The sequence below is a fragment of the Ursus americanus genome, chromosome X (genome assembly GCF_024610735.1).
Source record: "Ursus americanus isolate L20-20 chromosome X, mUrsAme1.1.p, whole genome shotgun sequence".
In the NCBI taxonomy this organism is placed as follows: domain Eukaryota; kingdom Metazoa; phylum Chordata; class Mammalia; order Carnivora; family Ursidae; genus Ursus; species Ursus americanus.
This window is the reverse complement of record NC_142164.1, coordinates 15,336,956-15,361,425: the sequence shown is the minus strand read 5'-3', so window position 1 is coordinate 15,361,425 and position 24,470 is coordinate 15,336,956. Positions and strand designations below refer to the sequence as shown.

General features: G+C 44.4%; 1 protein-coding gene across 2 annotated transcripts in view; it reads right to left on the bottom strand.

The window, feature by feature from the left end:
- Positions 1-24,470, bottom strand: part of LOC148106828 (integrator complex subunit 6-like) — a 43,664-nt gene that overhangs the window by 2,817 nt on the left and 16,377 nt on the right. For both annotated transcript variants that reach the window (XM_087859578.1, XM_087859579.1), the window contains exons 4-6: positions 19,321-19,414; positions 19,122-19,188; positions 64-244 (exon numbers count right to left, since the gene is read on the bottom strand). In XM_087859578.1, coding sequence (XP_087715704.1) covers positions 64-244; positions 19,122-19,188; positions 19,321-19,414 — 342 coding nt within the window. The remainder of the gene's footprint in view (positions 1-63; positions 245-19,121; positions 19,189-19,320; positions 19,415-24,470) is intronic.

The following is a 24,470-nucleotide window of genomic DNA, read 5'->3' as shown; positions in this document are numbered from 1 at the left end:
GAGCCAGAGGCCAGGCTACCCTGGCTCAGGTCACGGAGGGGAGGGGAGGCCTGGCATTCTCACCATCTTCCATGGACACGGCTGAGCCCCCGGTGTGGGATGGTCCCTCTCCTTCCTCCTCCACTGACAGCAGCCGCATGCTCAGCCTTTTCTTAATCGGAGATGGAGTGATGGATTTCCCAGGACGTTTCACTTGGCTTTTGGGCCCAACAGCGGACTCCTCTCCTTTCTCACTCATCGCTTCCTGAGGAGCAACAAGAAACATGTCCCATTAATGAGAAAACTGCAACCCTTCCGAAACAGTATGGCAGTTTCTCAGAGAGTGAAACTAGAACTACGTCATGAACCAGCATTTGCAGTACTAGGTATTTACCCAAAGGGATACATGACCTCAAGGGAGAAGGGCTTCCCGCCTGGCACCCTCCATGGTACCCGCCTGCAGAAGTGCAGAGAGAGCCCTTCTCCCTCTCACAGCTGCTCTGCAGTCTCTTAATTGTTAAAAGTGGAGTCTGGGCACCGTGGGGAAGCGCTGGCAAATGGACGTTCTTCACACTAAGATCCAAATCTCATAAGAATATTGCCTTTTTAAGAGAAGATGTCAGGCTATGGGCATAGTGATTGTGAAAAGTGGTCGTTGCCGGCTGGTACAATTTCTGCTATTTCCAAATGCATCTTGTCTTTGCTCTTTTACTTGCCATGGTGAACACAATTTGCATAGGTTGCTTTCAATCGCAGGAGCAGAAACCTCTCCTGTGTTTAGCTAAAATGATACAAGAAACCAACAGCTAAGTGGACATTAGCATCAAATGAGCTGAATCCTGTATGAATAATATGACCAAACGTTGGCTCCCTTCCCCAGGTTCTCTTCTGCTTCTTAGAAGCCACTTCATCCCAGTTCTGGCTCCTCCTCATGATTGCAAAGTGGCTGCCAGGCTCCTCAGTTACGTGCTACTCAAGTCCTGTGTAGCAGGAGAATGCGGCTACATCCTTCCCTAGCGCTCCCAGAAGACGTCCTAAGGTTTGCAGGGTGCAATCCTTTTGTGCACATGTCCACCTCCAGCAATCATTTTGCTCTCCGGGGCACCATTCAGAATGTGCCAGTTTGGTGGGCTCAGCCCCCAGATAGCAAATGCATAGACTGAAAGATACCACCCTCAATAGGCTTGATCATGGCCTCACACAGAGTCCTGCATTCAGTCATCAGAATATCATTTCTTCTCGAGCAGGCAAACACTGGCAACCCTGCCAATAAACCCCAATCCTTAATGTCATGCACACCGTGTTCTCTAAAGAAAATGAAATCAAAGAAGTACTTCTTAGCAACACAACAAAAGGTCCTTCAAAACTGTACAACATACTCTAAATCAATACTTATTAGTGAACTCTAGGAGAACATCACATGACCGATTCTGTGCGACACACGTGGAATGACGAACAGAGAGGAAAACTTACAGCTTTACATTTTGTTAGAGAAGAAACATTGCTGCAAATGAATGAGGTCTGTCCATGGAAGAAGGTGTAAAAAGACTACAACAAACCCCAGGAAAGTAGAGTGAGGTCTATGCTGTGTTCTGACACTCGTGTCTCCCACAACCATGCATTGAAATCCAACCCCCCAGGGGAGCTGGTATTAGGAGATATTAGGGTCCCTTGGCAAGTGCCGAGGTCCAAATGGTGGCCCACTCCCGAATCGGATCAGTGCTACAGAAAGGGGGCTGCAGAGAGAGCCCGAGCCCTCCCACCACAGAGGGCAGAGCAACGGTGCCTGGCTTGAAACAGGCCGCGGACCTTCTCTCGATCGCCCTGGTGCCGGCAGCCTGGTCCTGGTATCCTGGCCTCCACGGCCCTAGGCCACACATTTCTGTCCTTGTCATCTTCCCAGTTTCTGGCATGTTGCTATGGCAGCCTGCACAGACTGAGACGGCTCCTTGGCATGATTATCAATGACAATTCATCCTCAGATAAAAAGTACTAGCCACCAAGCAGGAGAGCGAGCCCTGCATCCAGAGAAGAGCTCTGTGACAGACAGCGGGAACACCCAGACTGACTTTATAGCAAATTTGGAAACAGATGAAATAGACTCTTTTCTAGAACAATGAAACATTCCAAAACTCACCAAGAAGAAACAGAAAATCTGAAGGCTCCTGTATGGGGTACGACGTTTAGCACCAAATGACGAGCCTTTCTATCCTGAAGGCTGTCCTGACGAGTCCTTCAAACATTCACGAGGCAAATAAGACCAGACTTACACAAACTCTTTTGGAACAGAGGAGAAAGGGTGTGAGTTCCCTGCTCATTTTATGAGGCCAAGATAAACATGTTACCAACATCTACCAAAAACACTGCAAGAAAGAAAACGAAAGAACCACATCTCTCTCCTGAATATAGACGCACAACACAATTGGTTAGCAAGTGAAATTAAACAGGACATAAAAATCCAAAGGTCATGTGTCTTGCTGGAAGGAAGATTCGTTTCACCCTGGAAAATTCATCAGTGAAATGCGCTACATAAACAGCAAAAACCAGAAAAAAGACACAGGGCCGCTTTCATAAATGGGTTGACGTTGGATTCACGGTAAAAATCATCAGCAACTCAGGTGAAAGGCAACTTCTTAAACCTAAGAAAAGATACCTCTCCCGCCCCAAAAATGTACACAAGTGCCGTATTTAATGGTGACAGAAGACAAGGCTGTCCGTTGTGTTTTCAAGAACATACCGGAGGAGAAGTGAGGTTGTAATTGTTCATAGTTGACATGTTTTTGTACATAGAATATCCAAAAGGAATTAAAATCCTGAGAATTAATAAGTGTACAAGCGTCAAGCTACTGGATAAACAGCAAGAATCAAAAACACGTGTATTTCTGTGTAATAACAAACCAGTTAGAAAAAGATATTTCGAGTACCATTAAAGCAGTGTCAAGAACATCAAGGGGCACCTGGCTGGTTCAGTCAGTGGACGGTGGGACTGTCGATCTTGGGGTTGTATGTTCGAGCCCAACATTGGGTATAGAGATTAATTAAAAATAAAAAATCTTAAAAAAAAAAGAAACCCATAGGATAAACCTAGCAACAGGTGTGCTGAGCACGACACGTGAAATATAATCCTCATGGACAGAAATGAAAGGCCTCAGTAAATGGAGAGAAATACATACCATGTGGATTGGAAGACTCATTACGTCATTATTGTCATTTCTTCCCAGAAAAAGTATCGCATCATATTTAACATATAAGTAAATATTTAAAATTTAAATGAACCCATCCTGTTCCTTTTGGGGGAAATACCTGAGCTGATAGTAAACAGTATGTGGATATCAAAGGGCCTAGAACAGCTGAGACCACATTTAAGCAAAAGCAGCAGGTTGGAAGGCGCGCACTGCCAGACAGCAGACGTACCGCGACGGAAGGGCAGCGACAGCTCTGTGGTGTTGGAGCAACGGTGGGCGGATACTCCAGTGCCACAGGACAGAGTCGAGACATACATCTGGAATCAGCAGGTGCTAGATGGCTGACACGGGGACCTGCAAGCCTTTGTGGTCCTTTCAGTAAGTCCACCTGCTCCCTACGGGGAACTGCACCTCTGCTCTGATCCCCTTCCCATCCATACAATTTGATCTCCGGTGAACAGGAGTTCTAGAAGGAAACTTGGGATATCACCTTCGTGGCTTTAGAGTAGGCAAAGCTTTTGAAAACAATGAAAGCCCTGACCATGAAGGATAGAATGATTAGACTTAATTAAACCGAGAACTTCTTTTCATCAAAAAGACACTTCTATTATGAAAGTGACATACAGGGCATCTGAGTGGCTAAACTGGTTAATGTCTGCTTTCGGCTCAGGTCATGGTCCCAGGATCCTGGCATGGAGGCCAGCATTTGGCTCCCTACTCACTGGGGAGGCTGCTTCTCCATCTGCCTCTCTCTCCTGCTCGTGCTCTCTGTTGCGCTCTCTCTCTCTCTCTCTCTCTCTCTCTCTCTCTCACGTGTGCCTGGATTCTACCTCTAATAAATAAATGAAAATTAAAAACAGAGAGAGAGACATGGGGCACTTGTATGGCCCAATTGTTTAAGCATCTGACTTTTGATTTCAGCTCAGGTTATGATCTCAGGGTGGTGAGATCAAGCCCCATATTGGGCTCACACTGGGCTGGAAGCCGAATGGAGATTCCCTCTGTCACCCTACCACTCCTCCTCCCCCACTCGTGTGTCCACGCTCTCTCTCTTTTAGAAAAAAAAGACAGTGACCAAAAAAAAAAAAAAAAGATCAGCAAAAGACACACAAAATTATATATTTAAATATGTGTAAGAATGAATATATGTTGAACTACAAATCAATTTTAAAAATAAAAATATCTCAATAATATGTGGGTAAAAGTCCTGGAAAGGCTCTTCATAAAAGACATATATGAATGGCCAATAAACCACATTATTCAGTACAAAATTCATATTTAGTCATAATGAAAGATCCCTGCACACCCACCATGGTGACTGAGATTAAAGACTCCCTATACAGCAAGTGTTTACGAGTATAGAATGCAACCAACTCTCACACATTGTCAGCCCCAGATTCCCACCTTGATGACCAAGGTCACACATAAAAGGTTAGAAATAGAACCCCTGCAAGACTGACATACAGAAATCAAGGAAAATGACTCCACCCCAGGCTGAGCATCCAAGTAAGAACAGGCCACCCCACAGTGCATTAGAGCAGCCAACTACGACCTCACCACAAAGGCTGAGACAGAACACACTAGGGAAAATCCACCCCTTGAGGCAGAGCCAGAGCCCCCAAAATGCTCCCCAGCCACGGCTGAGTCAGCAGCCAGGAAAGAGGAGCCCCCCTACATCAGGGAGGGGAAGTACCCAAGGAACCCTCCTCACCCAGGGCTGAGAGAGAGCGCTCAAGGCACAATCCTCCTGCTGGCAGAGATGGACCCTGAGGAAGAGTCTCAGCTCCCAGACCTCAGAGGGAGCTTCCAGAAAGAGCCCAAACCCCCAGTGCTGAGAAGGCACCCACGGTGAAGTTCTCCCCCTGCCCCTCGGCTCACACAGAGCCCCCCCCTGGGAGAGTTTCCCTCTCGTCTTGAAGCATCGGAGGAACAGCACCCCCATTGGAAGGGACGGAGCACCCATGAAAATCTCCCCGGGACTAAGAGTCCCCACCAGGGACCAGCAGAACAGCACGAAAGCCCAGCCCCAGCATGGCTGAGACAGAGCACCCAAGGCAAAGTGCGCCCTCGTGCCGAGCTAACCCCCAAGGAGAGTGTCTCACAGGCTGAGGCAGAAGCCCGCAGGGAGAGGAATCCCAGGGCTGAGGTGATGCACCCGAGGAAACATCCCCCTCACAGAGCTTAAAATGAGAGCCAGGAAACACCCCCTGTGCCTCCACACCCCCCACTGAAACTTCGAATCCCTGCTACGCCCCAAACCCCCTCCGCCCCGCTTAGGACTAAGATAGCACCCAAAGATGCGTCCCTGAACCAGCCGGGAGAGAATTACACAAAGAACATCCCTCACGGAACTCAGAGACACCACCAAGGACAGATTCCTCTCCAACATGGCGGAGAGAAGCCGCCCCGAAAATGCCTCGCCCTGTGCTGAGATCAGAACCCAACCACATGTCTCCACAGACCGAGGAAGATTCCCCAGGAAGACACCGCAGCCAAGGGAGAGGCACCTGCAGGGCACAGAGAGAGTCCCCAGGGAGATGAATCCGCACTCCCAGGGTTGAAATCCTGACCTTGTTCCCGGAGCCTGGAAGCAACTCACACAGTGGCAGTGAATTTGTGGCGCCTTTCAGGTAGAACGTTCTGGAAATGTGCCCCTGGGTGTTGCTGGATATACGCCCCCTAGGGGGTCTGGGGGGTGTGCACAGGGAAGTATCTGACCAGAAGGCTCATCTATAATTACTGCCCCGGTGAGGTAGGTGTAAGGGCCGCTGCAGGCCATGTTGTGATGCTGGCCACACTGTCCTGCAGCAGCCTGGCCCCCCGAGAAGCTGTGCGAGGTACGGAGGGTGGTGCTGGAGAAGCCTAACGCCTCCCCCCCACCCCATTCCACTGTGCCAGCTGCCCAGAACCAGGAAGCTAGCTTTCCCCCCGGCACGTCTCCGGTGCCCCCTACAGGCAGAACTCGGTCACACACGCCACATGAAAATTTTTTTTTTAGTTTCAAATTGTAAGTTTATTTCATTCAGGATTACACTTCTTTGTACAACTGAGCACTCAAGGCTCTCTACATAGGAGATGATTAATAAATATTAGAGTAATGAATTTATATATATAAAATACATGAACTTTAGGAAACAGGGAACTACTTAAAAAAAAAAAACACCTTATTTGTGGAGCACCTGAGTGGCCCAGTGGGTTAAGCATCCAACTCTTAATTTCAGCTCAGGTCATGATCTCAAGGTTGTGAGATCAAGCCACTCTTAAGATTTCTAGGAACCAGAATATTTTTTACATATCAGCGAAAGGTTTCGGTTTGAAGCTGAGAGTGGATCAATCAAATACTGGCTGACTGTTTTAACAGAAGTAGAGGCAGATTATTTGATCATCATAATCCTGAGGAAAAATTAATCGCATTTGGTAAAAATTTCTCTACAGAAATCTGCTTTATAGGTTATTTTTGGGGGAGAAACATATGAAGTATTACTTGCACATAAAATGAAAGCAAGACAAGATTGCTCACCGTAATCTGATTTGCCTGTGTTCTCATTGCCTGTGTGCTAGAGTGGATTTTCACAGGCCCTTCCTCCACCAATGCAGAAGTTCCTCCTCTTGCAGGCTACATTTTAAATAAGTTTTATATCCACTGCATCTGACTGTAAATTATTTATATTGCTTTCCTTTTTGTTCTGGAAAGTATCTAGCATATGCAGTACCCGCATATTGTGAAAACTACCTGTAAACCAGGCCTCCTAGACTGCTTCTCTAGCCAACTGGTTCCTTGACATGCACATGAGGACGTGGGTGTAGATTCAGAGAATGTTATTGGTTCTTAATTTTGTGTAACAAATTATGCAAATTCAGTGGCTTCAAAAGTTCCCCCAGGCTGAGAGTTAAGATGGCAGGGGAGTAGGGGTCCCCTTTTTAGCTGGTCTTCTGAGTTGAGCTGGATAGGTACCAGACCATGCTTAACACCCACAGAATCAACGTGAGATGCAGGAAGATACATCTGGACCTCTATAAACAAACATCACCAGCGCTGAGTATTGAGGTACGAATCGGGGAGCTGTGAAGCCACGCACAGATATCGGAAGATAAACGGAAGGGGGAGAGAGCCCCTGCATTCGGGCGCCAGGAAGCGGTAGCCACCTGCACTGGGGAGCGGGCCGGACTCATGGACCGGCACCCGTGAGAGAGCAGACTGAGACCGTGAGCCGGGGAACGTGCACAAGCAGTCTGAAAACTGGAGTTCCGGAGCACATGGGCATGGCTGGCAGCTGGCGGTATTAGAAACACAAAGGACAGAGACGAGCCGGCCCTGGAAGTGAGGGACTGGACGCCAGCTGTGGGGCACACATCCCGGGATGCTGCAGGGTTGAGCAGCACCAACAAAATAAGAGTTAAAGTGGCCAGAACATCAGTGGAGAACGGTCCGTGATCCCTCTGTTCTGAGACAGAAGCTGGGATTCGGCTACTGCTGCTCTGACTCTTAGAAGAGGCACAGAAAACCGCCAGGGAAAGCCGCCAGAGAACAAAAGCCTGGAAATACCAGCTCACAGTGTACCCATCCCCATCCCCCCTCGTAGGGGACGCGGAGACCCTACCCAAACAGGGTTGCCTGAGTACTGGCGCAGCAGGCCCCTCCCCCAGAAGGCAGGTTGAAAAATCAAGAAGCCCACATCCCTAAGGTCCCTATAAAAAAAGTGCGCACTGCCTGGGTCCTGGTCAATAATTTGGGCTCTGAGCAACCCGTAACCTCTCCTCATCAGAATGACGAGAAGGAGAAATCCCCACCCCCAGCAAAGAAAAGACAATGAGTCTGGGGCCTCTGCCACAGAACTAATGGATATGGATATAACCATATTGTCAGAAATGGAGTTCAGAGTAACAATGGTCAAGATGATGTGTAGGCTTGAAAAAACTATTAATGACAATATAGAATCTCTAAGGGCAGAAATGAGAGTGAATCTGGCAGAAATTAAAAATGCTATGAATCAAATGCAGTCAAAACAAGATGCTCTGACGGCCAGGGTGAATGAGGCAGAAGAACAAATCAGCAAATTGGAGGAGGGGTTAGTAGAAGAGAAAGCTAAGACAGAAACTTGGCTCAAAAAAATCCAATCTCAAGATTGTAGGTTACGGGAGATTACTGACTCAATGAAACGTTCCAATGCCAGAATCATCAGCATCCCCGAGGGGGTGGAGAAAAACAGAGGTCTTGAAGAGATATTTGAACAGATTATAGCTGAAAACTTCCCTAATCTAGCAAAGGAAACAAACATTCGTGTCCAAGAGGCAGAGAGGACCCCTCCCAAGCTCAACCATGACAAACCTATGCCATGTCACATCATAGTGCAAGTCGCAAATATTAGATCCAAGGATACAATATTGAAAGCGGCCAGGACAAAGAAATTTCTCACATACCAAGGGAAAGGTATCAGAATTACGTCAGACCTGTCTACACAGACCTGGAATAAGAGAAAGGGTTGGGGGGGCATTTTTAAAGCTCTTTCAGAGAAAAACATGCAGCCAAGGATCCTTTATGCAGCAAGGCTGTAATTCAGAATTGATGGAGAGATAAAGACCTTCCAGAATCGCCAGTCACTGACCAACTTCGTAACCACAAAACCAGACCTCCAGGAGATATTAAGGGCGGTTCTATAAGAGTAAAAAGGCCCCAAGAGTGATACAGAACAGAAAGTCACAATCTAGGGGCGCCTGGGTGGCACAGCGGTTAAGCGGTTAAGCGTCTGCCTTTGGCTCAGGGCGTGATCCCGGCGTTCTGGGATCGAGCCCCACATTAGGCTCCTCTGCTATGAGCCTGCTTCTTCCTCTCCCACTCCCCCTGCTTGTGTTCCCTCTCTCGCTGACTGTCTCTATCTCTGTCGGATAAATAAAGAAAATCTTTAAAAAAAAAAAAAAGAAAGTCACAATCTATAGAAACAAAGACTTTACTGGCAACATGGCATCATTAAAATCATATCTTCAGAAGATATGAACAGTCACTTTTCCAGTGAAGACATACAAACGGCTAACAGACATATGAAAAAATGTTCAAAATCATTAGCCATCAGGGAAATTCACATCAAAACCACACTAAGATACCACCTTACGCCAGTTAGAATGGCAAAAATTGACAAGGCAAGAAACAACAATTGTTGGAGAGGATGTGGAGAAAGGGGATCCCTCCTACATTGTTGGTGGGAATGCAAGTTGGTACAGCCACTCTGGAAAACAGTGTGGAGGTCCCTTAAGAAGTTAAAAATTGGGCTACCCTATGACCCAGCCATTGCACTACTAGGTATTTACCCCAAAGATACAGACGTAGTGAAGGGAAGGGCCATATGCACCCCAATGTTCATAGCAGCATTGTCCACAATAGCCAAAGCGTGGAAGGAGCTGAGATGCCTTTCAACAGATGACTAGATTAAGAAGTTGTGGTCCATATATACAATGGAATATTACTCAGCTATCAAAAAGAATGATTTCTCAACATTTGCTGCAACATGGACGGCACTGGAGGAGATAATGCTAAGTGAAATAAGTCAAGCAGAGAAAGACAATTATCATATAATTTCTCTCATCTATGGAACATAAGAATTAGGAAGATCGGTAGGGGAAGAAAGGGTAAGGAAAGGGGGGTAATCAGAAGGGGGAATGAAGCATGAGAAACTATGGACTATGAGAAACAAACTGAGGGCCTCAGAGGGGAGGGGGGTGGGGGAATGGGATAGGCTGGTGATGGGTAGTAAGGAGGGCACGTATTGCATGGTGCACTGGGTGTTATACGCAACTAATGAATCATCGAACTTTACATCAGAAACCAGGGATGTACTCTATGATGACTAACATAATATAATAAAAAAAACATTAAAAAAATAAAAAATAAAATCATATCTCAAAAATCAGTCTCAATGTAAATGGCCTAAATGCTCCCATAAAGCGCCACAGGGTTGCAGATTGGATAAAAAGACATGACCCATCCATTTGCTGTCTACAAGAGACTCATTTTGAACCTAAAGATACATCCAGACTGAAAGTAAAGGGATAGAATATCATCTTTCATGCCAATGGACCTCAAAAGAAAGCTGGGGTAGCAATTCTCATATTAGACAGATTGGATTTTAAACTGAAGACTATAGTTAGAGACACAGAAGGGCACTATATTATTCTTAAAGGATGTATCCAACAAGTGGATATGACAATTATAAATATATATGCCCCCAACAGGGGAGCAGCAAGATACACAAGCCAACCCTTAACCACAATAAAGAGACATATAGATAAAAATACATTAATAGTGGGGGACCTCCACTATCAGAAATAGACAGAGCACCCATGCAGAAAATCAACAAAGAAACAAGAGCTTTGAAGCCATACTAGACGAGATGGACCTCATAGACATATATAGAACACTACACCCCAGAACCAAAGAATACTCATTCTATTCTAATGCCCATGGAACATTCTCAAGAATAGACCATGTTCTGGGTCACAAAACAGGTCTCAACTGATACCAAAGGACTGAAATTATTCCCTGCATATTCTCAGACCACAATGCTTTGAAATTGGAACTTAACCACAAGGAAAAATTTGGAAGAAACTCAAACACTTGGACACTAAGAACCATCCTGCTCAAGAATGATTCGATAAACCAGGAAATCAAAAATCAATTTAAACAATTTATGGAGACCAACGAGAATGAAAACACAATGGTCCAAAACCTATGTGACACTGCAAAGGCAGTCCTAAGGGGAAAATACATAGCCATCCAAGCCTCACTCAAAAGAATAGAAAAATCTAAAATGCAGTTTTTATATTCTCACCTCAAGAAGCTGGAACAGCAACAGAGCAACAGGCCTAATCCAAGCACGAGAAAGCAGTTGATCAAGATCAGAGCAGAGATCAATGAATTAGAAACCAGGAGCACAGTAGAGCAGATCAACAAAACTAGAAGCTGGTTCTTTGAAAGAATAAATAAAAATGACAAACCACTGGCAAGACTTATCCAAAAGAATAGAGAAAGGACCCAAATTAATAAAATTATGAATGAAAAGGGAGAGGTCACAACCAACATTAATGAAATTGGAAGGATTATTAGAAACTTTTATCAATAGCTCTTATGCCAATAAATTAAGCAATCTGGAAGACATGGAGGCCTTCCGGGAAACCTATAAACTACCAAGACTGAAAAAGGAAGAAACTGATTTTTTAAAAAGACCAATTAATTATGAAGAGAATGAAACAGTGATTAAAAACCTTCCAAAAAACAAAACACCAGGGCCTGACGGATTTCCTGGGGAATTCTACCAAACATTCAAAGAAGAAATAATACCTATTCTCCTAAAGCTATTTCAAAAAATAGAATCAGAAGGAAGGCTACCAAACTCATTCTATGAGGCCAATATTACCTTGATCCCCAAACCAGGCAAAGACCCCATTAAAAAGGAGAATTACAGGCCGATTTCCCTGATGAATATGGAAGCAAAAATTCTCAACAAGATCCTTGCTAATAGAATCCAACAATACATTAAAAGGATTATCCATCATGACCAAGTGGGATTCGTCCCTGGGATGCAAGGGTGGTTCAACATTCACAAATTGATCAGTGTGATAGATCATATCAACAAGAAAAGAATCAAGAACCATAAGAGGTTCTTATTGATGAGGTTGAAGCTGGGGGCATCACATGGCCGGATACAGCATGCTTTCCTGATTAAAACCCTTCAGAGTGTAGGGATAAAGGGTACATTCCTCAATTTCATAAAAACCATCTATGAGAAGCCTTCAGCAAATATCATTCTCAATGGGGAAAAGCTGGAAGCCTTTCCCTTAAGATCAGGAACACGACAAGGATGCCCACTCCTGCCATTATTATTCAACATAGTACTAGAAGTCCTTGCAACAGCAATCAGACAACAACAAGGGATAAAAGGTATCCAAATCGGCAAAGAAGACGTCAAACTGTCTCTTTTCGCAGATGACATGATACTCTATATGGAAAACCCAAAAGAATCCACTCCCAAGCTATTAGAAGTTATAGAGCAATTCAGTAATGTGGTGGGATACAAAATCAATGCTAAGAAATCAGTTGCATTTCTATACACGAACAATGAGACTGAAGACAGAGAAATTAGGGAATCCATCCCATTTACAATAGCACCAAAAACCATACGTTACCGTGGAATTAACCAGAGACGTAAAGGTTCTCTATTCTAGAAACTACAAATCACTCTTGAAAGACATTGAAGGCACAAAAAGATGGAAAAATATTCCATGCTCATGGATCAGAAGAATTAACATAGTTAAAATGTCCATGCTACCCAGAGCAATCTACACTTTCAATGCCATCCCGATCAAAATACCAATGACATTTTTCAAAGAACTGGAACAAACAGCCCTTAAAGTTGTGTGGAACCAGAAAAGGCCCCGAATCACCAAGGAATTGTTGAAAAGGAAAACCAAAGCTGGGGGCATCACATGGCCGGATTTCAAGCTGTACTACAAAGCTGTGATCACAAAGACAGCATGGTACTGGCACAAAAACAGACACATAGACCAAGGGAACAGAATAGAGAACCAAGAAATGGACCCTTAGCTCTTTGGGCAACTAATCTTTGACAAAGCAGGAAAAAACATCCAGTGGAAAAAAGACAGTCCCTTCAATAAATGGTGCTGGGAAAATTGGACAGCTACCTGCAAAAGAATGAAACTTGACCACTCTCTCACACCATACACAAAGGTACACCTGCTTTTCGTTTTTACAATATCTTTTCAATGACTTTTGAAAATATATTTACTTACTTATTTTAATTCCAATATAATTAACATAGTGTTATAATAGTTCCAGGTGTACAATATAGTGATTCAATGAATTTACACATTACTTAATGCTCATCATGGTAAGTGGGCTCCTAATCCCCTTCACCTATTTCACCCACCTCTGCACCCCCTCCCCTCTGGTAACCACCACTTTGTTCTCTATCCTTAAGAGTCTGCTCTTTTGTCTGTCCCTTTTTTCTTTGTTCATTTGCTTTGTGTCTTAACTTGTACATACGAGTGAAATCATATGTTATTTGTCTTTCTCTGCCAAATGAACAAAGAAGAGGTGGTACATACTACTGAGGGTCTTACTTTAGATGGCTGACACAGCGCCGCTCTGAGGAGGTGGCATTTAAGGAGAGAGGAGAAGGGTGACAAGACTTGGGAAGGGGAGTTGAGGCAGTGGGAAATCCAGCTGCAAGGGCCCCTGAATGGGCGCAGGATGCCACATGCAGGGAAGCAGGAGGCAGGGGTGGCTGCAGCGCAGGGATGGGGGAGAGGTGGGGGGTCCCAGGTGTGCTTGGCCAGCTGCACGGCTCTTTTCAACTGCACCTTCCGCGATTGCACTTGTCTGTCCTTCCCGGCTGAATGGTTCAATGTCATGGTTAAAGCAGTTTAAACAGGGGTCTGTGCATCCCACTGCTGCCCACACGAGGGACTTTTGCTAGAAGGGGATAACTCTATTTCTCTCTTTAAGTTCCCTGACCATCACGCTTAGTGATTACGTGAATTGGATAATGAACCCATGGAAAGTCAGCTTGAACCAGATGATCAGGTGGAGGTGGAGGCCTGCTGCACATCCAAGGGCACAATAATGCGGGACCCTGATTTTTGACCTTCAGAGATGATCTACTTGTTATGCGAAAGCTCTTTCCTGAACCATCAGGGTAAGTTGTCATAGAGGCAGGACCGGGAGATCAACATCCCAAGGTTAACTTCACCGCCCTCATCAAGGCTCCTAAAACCATTCTCTGGCTCCAGAGGCCCTGCTGCTTGTCTGTTCCCAATCATTAGAGTTGGCCTTACCACTTCCTGAGAGGGCCACCATGCCTGTCCCCTCACCTGCCTTGGCCAGAATCTCCTCACAACAGAAGGGCTAAATAATCGCTACTCCAAAAATCCTGTGCAGGAGTGGAAGAACTCAGACATTCCGAGTGTGTTCAGGGCCTGGACTCAGTGGCACCCAGAAATTTGTGGGTTCATGCTGAGGGTGATGAGGAGTGATCGCTGGGGTCCTTAACGTTGTGTGCCAACTACATGGAGATGAACTCTGGGGAACCCGGAGTATAAGGGAGACAGTCTCAATGAGCAGAGAGTTATGACACAGGCCGATGTGCTCTTGGGGGGTGGGAACACCATCCCTAAGGGGATGTGGGATTTAGCTTCCAGCAGACTTTCTTCCTTGATCCACTCCATGTTGCAGAAATTGTCTGCCTAGGAGCACTTAGCCCCTGGGAGCTCCTGTCAGGGAGGGAGAGTGAGCCGAGAATGTCCCAGATCCAGGGTCAGATGACAAACAAGGAACAATGGGAGACTGTGGGCCAGGGGCAGTCAGAAGCAGTGGAGTCAGAGGGCAGCCCTGGAGGAGTGGAAAGAACTTGGCTTCAAGCCAGACCGGTCTCTGTTTCGTTGGTCCAGGTCCGCCCTTATTTGCTCATGACCTGGGGCTATGTACCTAACCTCTGTGTGTTTCCACATCACCTCCTGCAAACTGAGCCTCCTGACAGCATCAAACGCCCAGGCTGGTCGTGAAGATTAGAATGAATTCATTTGATATTTTGTAGAAACCATCTAAGTGCCAGCTGCTTATCTAGGTGGGAAAGAACAGTGAACTGGACACTTTTCTCATCGATCTTCCATGAGACACTAGACAAGCAGAGCAACTGTCAGGTAGTACTAAGTAGTCTGCACAAACTTGAAATGGGATGGACAGATGCGAAAAGGTGGGCAGTAGTTTAAATAGGGTGGTCAGGGAAGGCCTCCCTGAGGAGGCATCTATTGTGCATCAGAGTAAAGGGCCTTGGGAGTTAGTCCTTTCTGGCCCTGACCCCTGCAGAACACCCTCTTCCCCAAGGTGGGGGGACAGGCATGGGCTTCAGTTGGTCTTTGTGGGGCGTGAGGCTCATGTCTGTGGCTTCCAGTCTGCTCCTGATCTCTTGTTCCTGAATTCCTGCCCTGCTCCAGCATCAGATGAGGATGCAGCTCGACAGAGACTACTGAATGAGCAAGGACCATTACATGAAATCCTTTCCCTATTAACAAAAATCCAGAAGACAGGACATTCACCAACATTCTGGTAACTATTTTCTAGGGGAAGCCCAGGCATCTGTAAAGAGCTCTGTGTGGCTCTTCTCTTCTCTGTTGGTCAGAAATTACTGTCGGCTTGCCCCTGAGGAAGGACCATGCTACACTGCCAAATATTTATGCTGTTAATTGTTGTCCCAACCTTCCCCCGATGGACCTGTGGCCAGGTATTGCATGACACTGCAACACGGAAAGGTAAGATAGAAATCAGAATTCTTGAAGATTACTCAATACTGGATCAGAATGACACTAATTCCAGGAGACACAAAGCATCACTGTGGTCCACCAGGCACAGTAATGGAGGTCAGGTCATTAATGGAATTTTACCTCAGTACAGACTCTTCATGGTTCTCGGATTTTCCGTTAATCTACCCAGTGGTAATTGGTGGCACCATTAAGAATTTGGAAGATGCATGGTGGTGATTCTGAACATTTCCCTTTCATCTTACCTATTTGGCCTGGGCAGAACTTATAGATCTTGGAGAAGGACAGCCAGTTATAAACTTAGGTGGTTGTTGACTTCAATTACAGCAGCTGTTTCATTTGTGGCTCCATTGCGTTAGCCATCGACACATTCCTGGGCATCTGGTATATCTATTTGGTTGAGCAAATGCTTTTTTTCTCCTTTAGAAAATATCCCCAGAAAGAGTTTGCCTTCAGCTGGAAAGGGCACCACCACTTCCTACTTCAGGCTTCTATCAGCTCTCTGAGCCAATGCCAGAAACTGTTCCTTAGGGACCTTGATCACCTTCCCCTTACAATGGACATGGAACTATTCCTTTCATTGATGTCATTATTCTGATTGAGAAGTAGAAGCTAATAGACACATTGGCAACACACTTGAAAGACAGACATAGAAATTAATGCCCACACAAAATCAGAGGCCTTGCCACTTAGTAAAATGTTCAGAGATTTAGTAGTCTGGGGCAGGACAAGATTGTGCTTCTCCAGTGAACAGCAAATTGACAAATCTCAACCTTCTTACCATTAAAAAAGGGAGACAGCAAAGAGGTGGCCTACGAAGTGCTGGTGGTAACACATATGTTTATGGTTTTGTGGTACTATGACCACCCGAAAAGTGACCTGAGAATCGGCCAGCTTGGAGTGAGGCCCAGAAGAATAAAGTTCTCTGAGGTTACACCTATGGCCTCATGGGGAGCTCCCTGTGACCGCTTGACTGGAAAAGAGAAAGCATCATGACTGATTCTCAGCTGGGACATTGCGATATGCAGGCACTTGTCCATATTAGTGTTCTAATAGTGCCTAGTAAGTCACCCCATATTTAGCAGTGTGAAATGACACAAAAGTATGATCAAGGAGTTCCACAGGTCAGAGGTCCAGGCAGGCTCGATTGGGTTCTCTGCTTCGGGTCTCATGCAATTGAACTCAAGGTGTTGGCCATGCTGGGTCATCAACTGACTGCTTCCAAGCCCTTTCAGTTTATGGGAAGCTCTAGTGTCTTAAGGCTGTAGGACTGAGGTTCCCATTCCCTTGCTGTCTCTCGGTTGAGGCCACTCTGAACTCCTAGGACGACCCCCATACCTCCCTAGATGCACCCTTCCATCTTCCAAGCAGTAATGCAGTGTCACGGTCATGGAAGGAGGGATGCAGTTCGTGCATGGACCATAAACAGGAACTTGCACTCACCAACACCGATGCTGTGGCAGGTATGGCTGACTGCTCCATCTGCCAGCAGTGCTCACCAACCCTGAGCACCTGAGCCGGCACCATACCCCCAAGTGGTCAGTCGGCTAACTACCAGTTGGCAGACTGATTATTTTGCTTTCCTTTCATCAGGGAAAGGTAGCTCTTTGTACTCAAATAGATGCTGATTGTGGAAATGGATCTTCCTTCACACCCATAGATATTTGAGAAAACCAACATTTATGGATTTAGAGAATGCCTTAGCCACTGTCATGGTATTCCACACAGCACCACTGATAAACAAGGAAATTGCTCTCAGGGCACATGCTTATGGAATTCAGTAGGTTTATTATCCACCTCAACATCCTGAAGTGACACTTTCAAAAAAAGTCCTGGAATGATCTTTTAAAGCCACAGTTCTGGTTCTAACTTGGCAGCAGTACCTTGAGGGGCTGGGGTAATATAATTTAGAGGATGTCAATCCTCTTCCTCATTGGCCAGTATATGGAGCTCTCTCTCCCATAGCCACGATTCTCATCTTTATTAATGAAGGGATGGCAATGTGAGGGGCTCCTCTCACTGTTACTCTTTTTTTTTTTTTTTTAAAGATTTTATTTATTTATTCGACAGGATAGAGACAGCCAGTGAGAGAGGGAACACAAGCAGGGGGAGTGGGAGAGGAAGAAGCAGGCTCATAGTGGAGGAGCCTGATGTGGGGCTCGATCCCATAACGCCGGGATCACGCCCTGAGCCGAAGGCAGATGCTTAACCACTGTGCCACCCAGGCGCCCCTCTCACTGTTACTCTTATGTATCCAGTAGCCAACTTTTGCTTCTTGTCCCCACAACTTTAGGCTTCTCTGCACTGGAGGTCTTTTTTTTTTTAAAGATTTTATTTATTTATTTGACAGAGAGAGAGAGAGACAGCCAGAGAGGGGAAACACAAGCAGGGGGAGTAGGAGTGGAAGAAGCAGGCTCCCAGCGGAGGAGCCTGATGTGGGGCTCGATCCCATAACGCCAGGACCACGCCCTGAGCCGAAGGCAGTCGCTTAACGACTGAGCCACCCAGGAGCCCCTGGAGGTCTTTTTCCAAAGGAGAAAGGCTTTCCACAAGAGCCCTAACAATGACTCCATTGAAATGGAAGCAGACACTGCCAAGGGTTCAGGCCGGAATGCTCCTCTCCCTCAGTCATCAGGCAAACATGGGGTTCCTGCACAGCGTGGGGAGATGGGACCCGACTGGTAAGGACACAGGGCTGCAACGACACAAGACCCTGAGGAGGACTATGTCCACGATGTGTGGGTTTTTCTCAGCACACTCATGGTTGTGATTAAAGTCAAAGGAAAATTAAAACAACTCAGTGGAGGCAGGACAGCTAATGGTCGGGTCCACTGGTAAGGAAGGTGTGAGTCATCCGCTCAGGCCAAGCCTTATGACCAGCGGAGGGGCTGTCTCAGGCAAAAGGAAAAGAAATGGAGAGTGTATGGGGTGCAGGCTGGCTCGGACAGTGGAGCACGGACTCTTGATCTCGGGGTTGTGAGTTCGAGCCCCATGTTGGGTGTAGAGATTACTTAAAATGTAAAATTAAAAGAAAGAAATTGCTAGTGTAGAAGATGATATAAACACCAGCGACAGGCCTGTGACCTGCTGAGGAGCTAGGATGTAGTGTCAACCCATGACTTAACGGCATTCCCCCTCTTCAGGGGAAAACAAACAAACGAACAACAAATTATCCTTTGAAATGCATTGCCAAATCAAACTTTACTAACAGGAATTTATAACATTAAAGTTTCAATGGTATTTCATAGCCTGAAGAAGACAATTTTCCTAACTAACATGTGCTAGAAGGCATCAACAATATCCGGTTCCGTCCTAGGATAGCAAACTGGTTCAGGTCACACATTGATAACATCATAACGGAATTACAAGTTTGGGGTGTGATTATCTTTCTTAAGAAGGTGGTCAGATTCTAATTTTGCTAGTGCCTTCTACAGGTGCCTTATTAAGCCTTGTCTTTTAAATCTGAAAATAAAGAGACAATTCATTAACCAAAAGACACCCAGAGAACCCATGATGCGAGAGGCCTTGTGGGGGACAGAAAGGGAGCTTACAATCTACGTGAGAATAGAAAATCGTGGTAAGGGACAATAGTACAAATAGAAAGTGCGTCAGTTCAGGGTCAACACCTACCTCAAACTGGTGTGAAGAGAAGTCTCCTTGAACTTGAAAGAGTGAGTGAGACTCAGATAATGTCGATCTAAATATCAACAGAGAAAACATGAAATCTGAGTAAGGATCATGGTTGAGAAAGAGCAGGAAGGGTCCGACGCCACCCCTCACCCAGCACCACATTGCCCCACTGTGCTACAGAGTTCCTCTCTATACCCACCTTGCTGTTTCCTTGACGGAATATAACACAAATTTTTTCCCGTAATTCACGAGGTCCTTGCACTCCTTCAAAAATTTGAAGATTCTTTCATATTCTGGAGGTATTTAGAAAAAAAAACCTTCAACATCTCTAAAGTACAAAGAGGAGGTAGAAGTCAATCTTGGAGTCTCAGCGATCATTCAAGGGCTACAATGTTACAGAGAACCTGTGCTTTCCGTGCTTACATTCAGACATCCGAACATAGCCACCAAGGGAATCTGGTACACAATAACCAGTAAAGAAACACAAGAGAAGTCCATTGGCATGAAAGATGGTACTCCATCCCTTTACTTTCAGTCTGAATGTATCTTTAGGTTCAAAATGAGTCTCTTGTAGACAGCAAATGGATGGGTCATGTCTTTTTATCCAATCTGCAACCCTGTGGCGCTTTATGGGAGCATTTAGGCCATTTACATTGAGACTGATTATTGAGAGATATGATTTTAATGATGCCATGTTGCCAGTAAAGTCTTTGTTTCTATAGATTGTGACTTTCTGTTCTGTATCACTCTTGGGGCCTTTTTACTTTTATAGACCCCCCCTTAATATCTCCTGGAGGGCTGGTTTCGTGGATACGAAATTGGTCAATGACTGGTGATTCTGGAAGGTCTTTATTTCTCCACCAATTCTGAATGACAGCTTTGCTGGATAAAGGATCCTTGGCTGCGTGTTTTTCTCTGAAAGAGCTTTAAAAATGCCGCCCCAACCCTTTCTCTTATTCCAGGTCTGTGTAGACAGGTCTGACGTAATTCTGATACCTTTGCCTTGGTACGTGAGAAATTTCTTTGCCCTGGCCGCTTTCAATACTGTATCCTTGGATCTAATATTTGTGAATTGCACTATGACGTGACGTGGCGTAGGTTTGTCATGATTGACCTAGGGAGGGGTCCTCTCTGCCTCTTGGAAACAAATGTTTGTTTCCTTTGCTAGATTAGGGAAGTTTTCAGCTACAATTTGTTCAAATACCTCTTCTAGACCTCTGTTTTTCTCAACACCCTGGGGGATGCTGATGATTCTGACATTGGAACATTTCATTGAGTCAGTAATCTCCCGTAACCTACATTCATGAGAATGGATTTTTTTTGAGTCCAGATTCTATTTTAGCTTTCTCTTCTACTAACCCATCCTCCAATTCACTGATACGTTCTTCTGCCTCAAAAGAAAGCTGGGGTAGCAATTCTCATATCAGACAGATTGGATTTTAAATGAAAGACTATAGTTAGAGACACAGAAGGGCACTATATTATTCTTAAAGGATGTATCCAACAAGTGGATATGACAATTATAAATATATATGCCCTCAACAGGGGAGCAGCAAGATACACAAGCCAACTCTTAACCACAATGAAGAGACATATAGATAAAAATACATTAATAGTAGAGGACCTCAACACTCCACTATCAGCAATAGACAGAGCACCCATGCAGAAAACTGACAAAGAAACAAGGGCTCTGAATGCCATACTCAACGAGTTGGACCTCATAGATATATATAGAACACTACACCCCAGAACCAAAGAATACTCATTCTAGTCTAATGCGCATGGAACATTCTCAAGAAAAGATCATGTTCTGGGACACGAAACAAGTCTCAACCGATACCAAAAGACTGAAATTATTCCCTGCATATTCTCAGACCACAATGCTTTGAAATTGGAACTCAACCACAAGGAAAAATTTGGAAGAAACACAAACACTTGGAGACTAAGAACCATCCTGCTCAGGAATGATTCGATAAACCAGGAAATCAAAAATCAATTTAAAGAATGTATGGAGACCAACGAGAATGAAAACACAATGGTCCAAAACCTACGTGACACTGCGAAGGCAGTCCTAAGGGGAAAATACATAGCCATCCAAGCCTCACTCAAAAGAATAGAAAAATCTAAAATGCAGTTTTTATATTCTCACCTCAAGAAGCTGGAAAAGCAACAGAGGGACAGGCCTAATCCATGCACGAGGAAGTAGTTGACCAAGATTAGAGAAGAAATCAATGAATTAGAAACCAGGAGTACAGTAGAGCAGATCAACAGAACTAGAAGCTGGTTCTTTGAGAGAATTAATAAAATTGACAGACCACTGGCAAGACTTATCCAAAAGAATAGAGAAAGGACCCAAATTAATAAAATTACGAATGAAAAAGGAGAGGTGACAACCAACACCAATGAAATTGGAAGGATTATTAGAAATTTTTATCAACAGCTTTATGCCAATAAATTAAGCAATTTGGAAGAGATGGAGGACTTCCTGGAAACCTATAAACTACCAAGACTGAAAAAGGAAGAAACTGATTTTTTAAACAGACCAATTAATTATGAAGAGATTGAAACAGTGATAAACAACCTTCCAAAAAACAAAACTGCAGGCCCGGATGGTTTTCCTGGGGAATTCTACCAAACATTCAAAGAAGAAATAATACCTATTCTCCTAAAGCTATTTCAAAAAATAGAATCAGAAGGAAGGCTACCAAACTCATTCTATGAGGCCAATATTACCGTGATCCCCAAACCAGGCAAAGACCCCATCAAAAAGGAGAATTACAGACCGATTTCCCTAATGAATATGGATGCCAAAATCCTCAACAAGATCCTGGCTAATAGAATCCAACAGTACATTAAAAGGATTATCCATCATGACCAAGTGGGATTCATCCCTGGGATGCAAGGGTGGTTGAACATTTGCAAATCAATCAGTGTCTTAGATTTTATCCAGAAGGAAAAATTAAAAAATCATAAGATCCTCTCAATTGATGCAGAAAAAGCATTTGACAAAATAAGGCATGCTTTCCTGATTAAAACCCTTCAGAGTGTAGGGATAGAGGGTACATTCCTCAATCTCATAAAAACCAACTATGAAAAGCCTACAGCAAATATCATTTTCAATGGGGAAAAGCTGGAAGCCTTTCCCTTAAGATCAGGAACACGACAAGGATGCCCACTCTCGCCACTATTATTCAACATAGTACTAGAAGTCCTTGCAACAGCAATCAGACAACAACAAGGGATAAAAGGTATCCAAATCGGCAAAGAAGAAGTCAAAATGTCTCTCTTCGCAGATGACATGATACTCTATATGGAAAACCCAAAAGAATCCACTCCCAAACTATTAGAAGTCATAGAGCAATTCAGTAATGTGGTGGAATACAAAATCAATGCTGAGAAATCAGTTGCATTTCTATACACGAACAATGAGACTGAAGAAAGAAAAATTAGGGAATCCATCCCATTTACAATAGCACCAAAAACCATACATTACTGTGGAATTAACCAGAGACATAAAGGATCTATATTATAGAAACTATAAATCACTCTTGAAAGACATTGAAGAAGATACAAAAAGATGGAAAAATATTCCATGCTCATGGATCGGAAGAATTAACATAGTTAAAATGTCCATGTTACCGAGAGCAATCTACACTTTCAATGCTATCCCGATCAAAATACCAAGGACATTTTTCAAAGAACTGGAACAAATAGTCCTTAAATTTGTATGGAACCATAAAAAGCCCCGAATTGCCTAGGAACTGTTGAAAAGGAAAAACAAAACTGGGGGGCATCACAATGCCGGAATTCGAGCTGTACTACAAAGCTGTGATCACAAAGACAGCATGGTACTGGCACAAAAACAGACACATAGACCAAGAGAACAGAAGAGAGCACCCAGAAATGGACCCTCGGCTCTTTGGGCAACTAATCTTTGATAAAGCAGGAGAAAACATCGGTGGGAAAAAGACAGTCTCTTCAATAAATGGTGCTGGGAAAATTGGACACCTGCATGCAAAAGAATGAAACTCGACCACTCTCTCACACCATACACAAAGACAAACTCCAAATGGATGAAAGACCTCAATGTGAGACAGGAATCCATCAAAACTCTAGAGGAGAACATAGGCAGCAACTTCTACGACATCGGCCACAGCAACCTTTTTCGTGACACATCTCCAAAGGCAAGAGAAACAAAAGATAAAATGAACTTGTGGGACTTCATCAAGATAAAAAGCTTCTGCACAGCCAAGGAAACAGTCAATAAAACTAAGAGGCAGCCCACGGAATGGGAGAATATATTTGCAAATGATGCTACAGATAAAAGACTGGTATCCAAGATCTACAAAGAACTTCTCGAACTCAATACACAAGAAACAAATAAACAAATCAAAAAATGGGCAGGAGATATGAACAGACACTTTTCCAATGAAGACATACAAATGGCTAACAAACACATGAAAAAATGTTCAAAATCATTAGCCATCAAGGAAATTCAAATCAAAACCACACTGAGATACCACCTTACGCCAGTTAGAATGGCAAAAATAGACAAGGCAAGAAACAACAATTGTTGGAGAGGATGTGGAGAAAGGGGATCCCTCCTACATTGTTGGTGGGAATGCAAGTTGGTACAGCCACTCTGGAAAACAGTGTGGAGGTCCCTTAAAAAGTTAAAAATTGAGCTACCCTATGATCCAGCCATTGCACTACTGGGTGTTTACCCCAAAGATACAGACGTAGTGAAGAGAAGGGCCATATGCACACCAATGTTCATAGCAGCAATGTCCACAATAGCTAAATCGTGGAAGGAGCCGAGATGCCCTTCAACAGATGACTGGATTAAGAAGTTGTGGTCCATATATACAATGGAATATTACTCAGCAATCAGAAAGAACGAGTTCTCAACATTTGCTACAACATGGACGGCACTGGAGGAGATAATGCTAAGTGAAATAAGTCAAGCAGAGAAAGACAACTATCATATGATTTCTCTCATCTATGGAACATAAGAACTAGAATGATCAGTAGGGGAAGAAAGGGGTAAAGAAAGGGGGGGTAACCAGAAGGGGGAATGAAACATGAGAGACTATGGACTCTGAGAAACAAACTGAGGGCTTCAGAGGGGAGGGGGTGGGGGAATGGGATAGACTGGTGCTGGGTAGTAAGGAGGGCACATATTGCATGGTGCACTGGGTGTTATACACAACTAATGAATCATCGAGCCTTACATCGAAAACCGGGGATGTACTATATGGTGACTAACATAATATAATAAAAAATCATTATAAAAAAAAAAGAACTTCTCGAACTCAATACACGAGAAAGAAATAAACAAATCAAAAAATG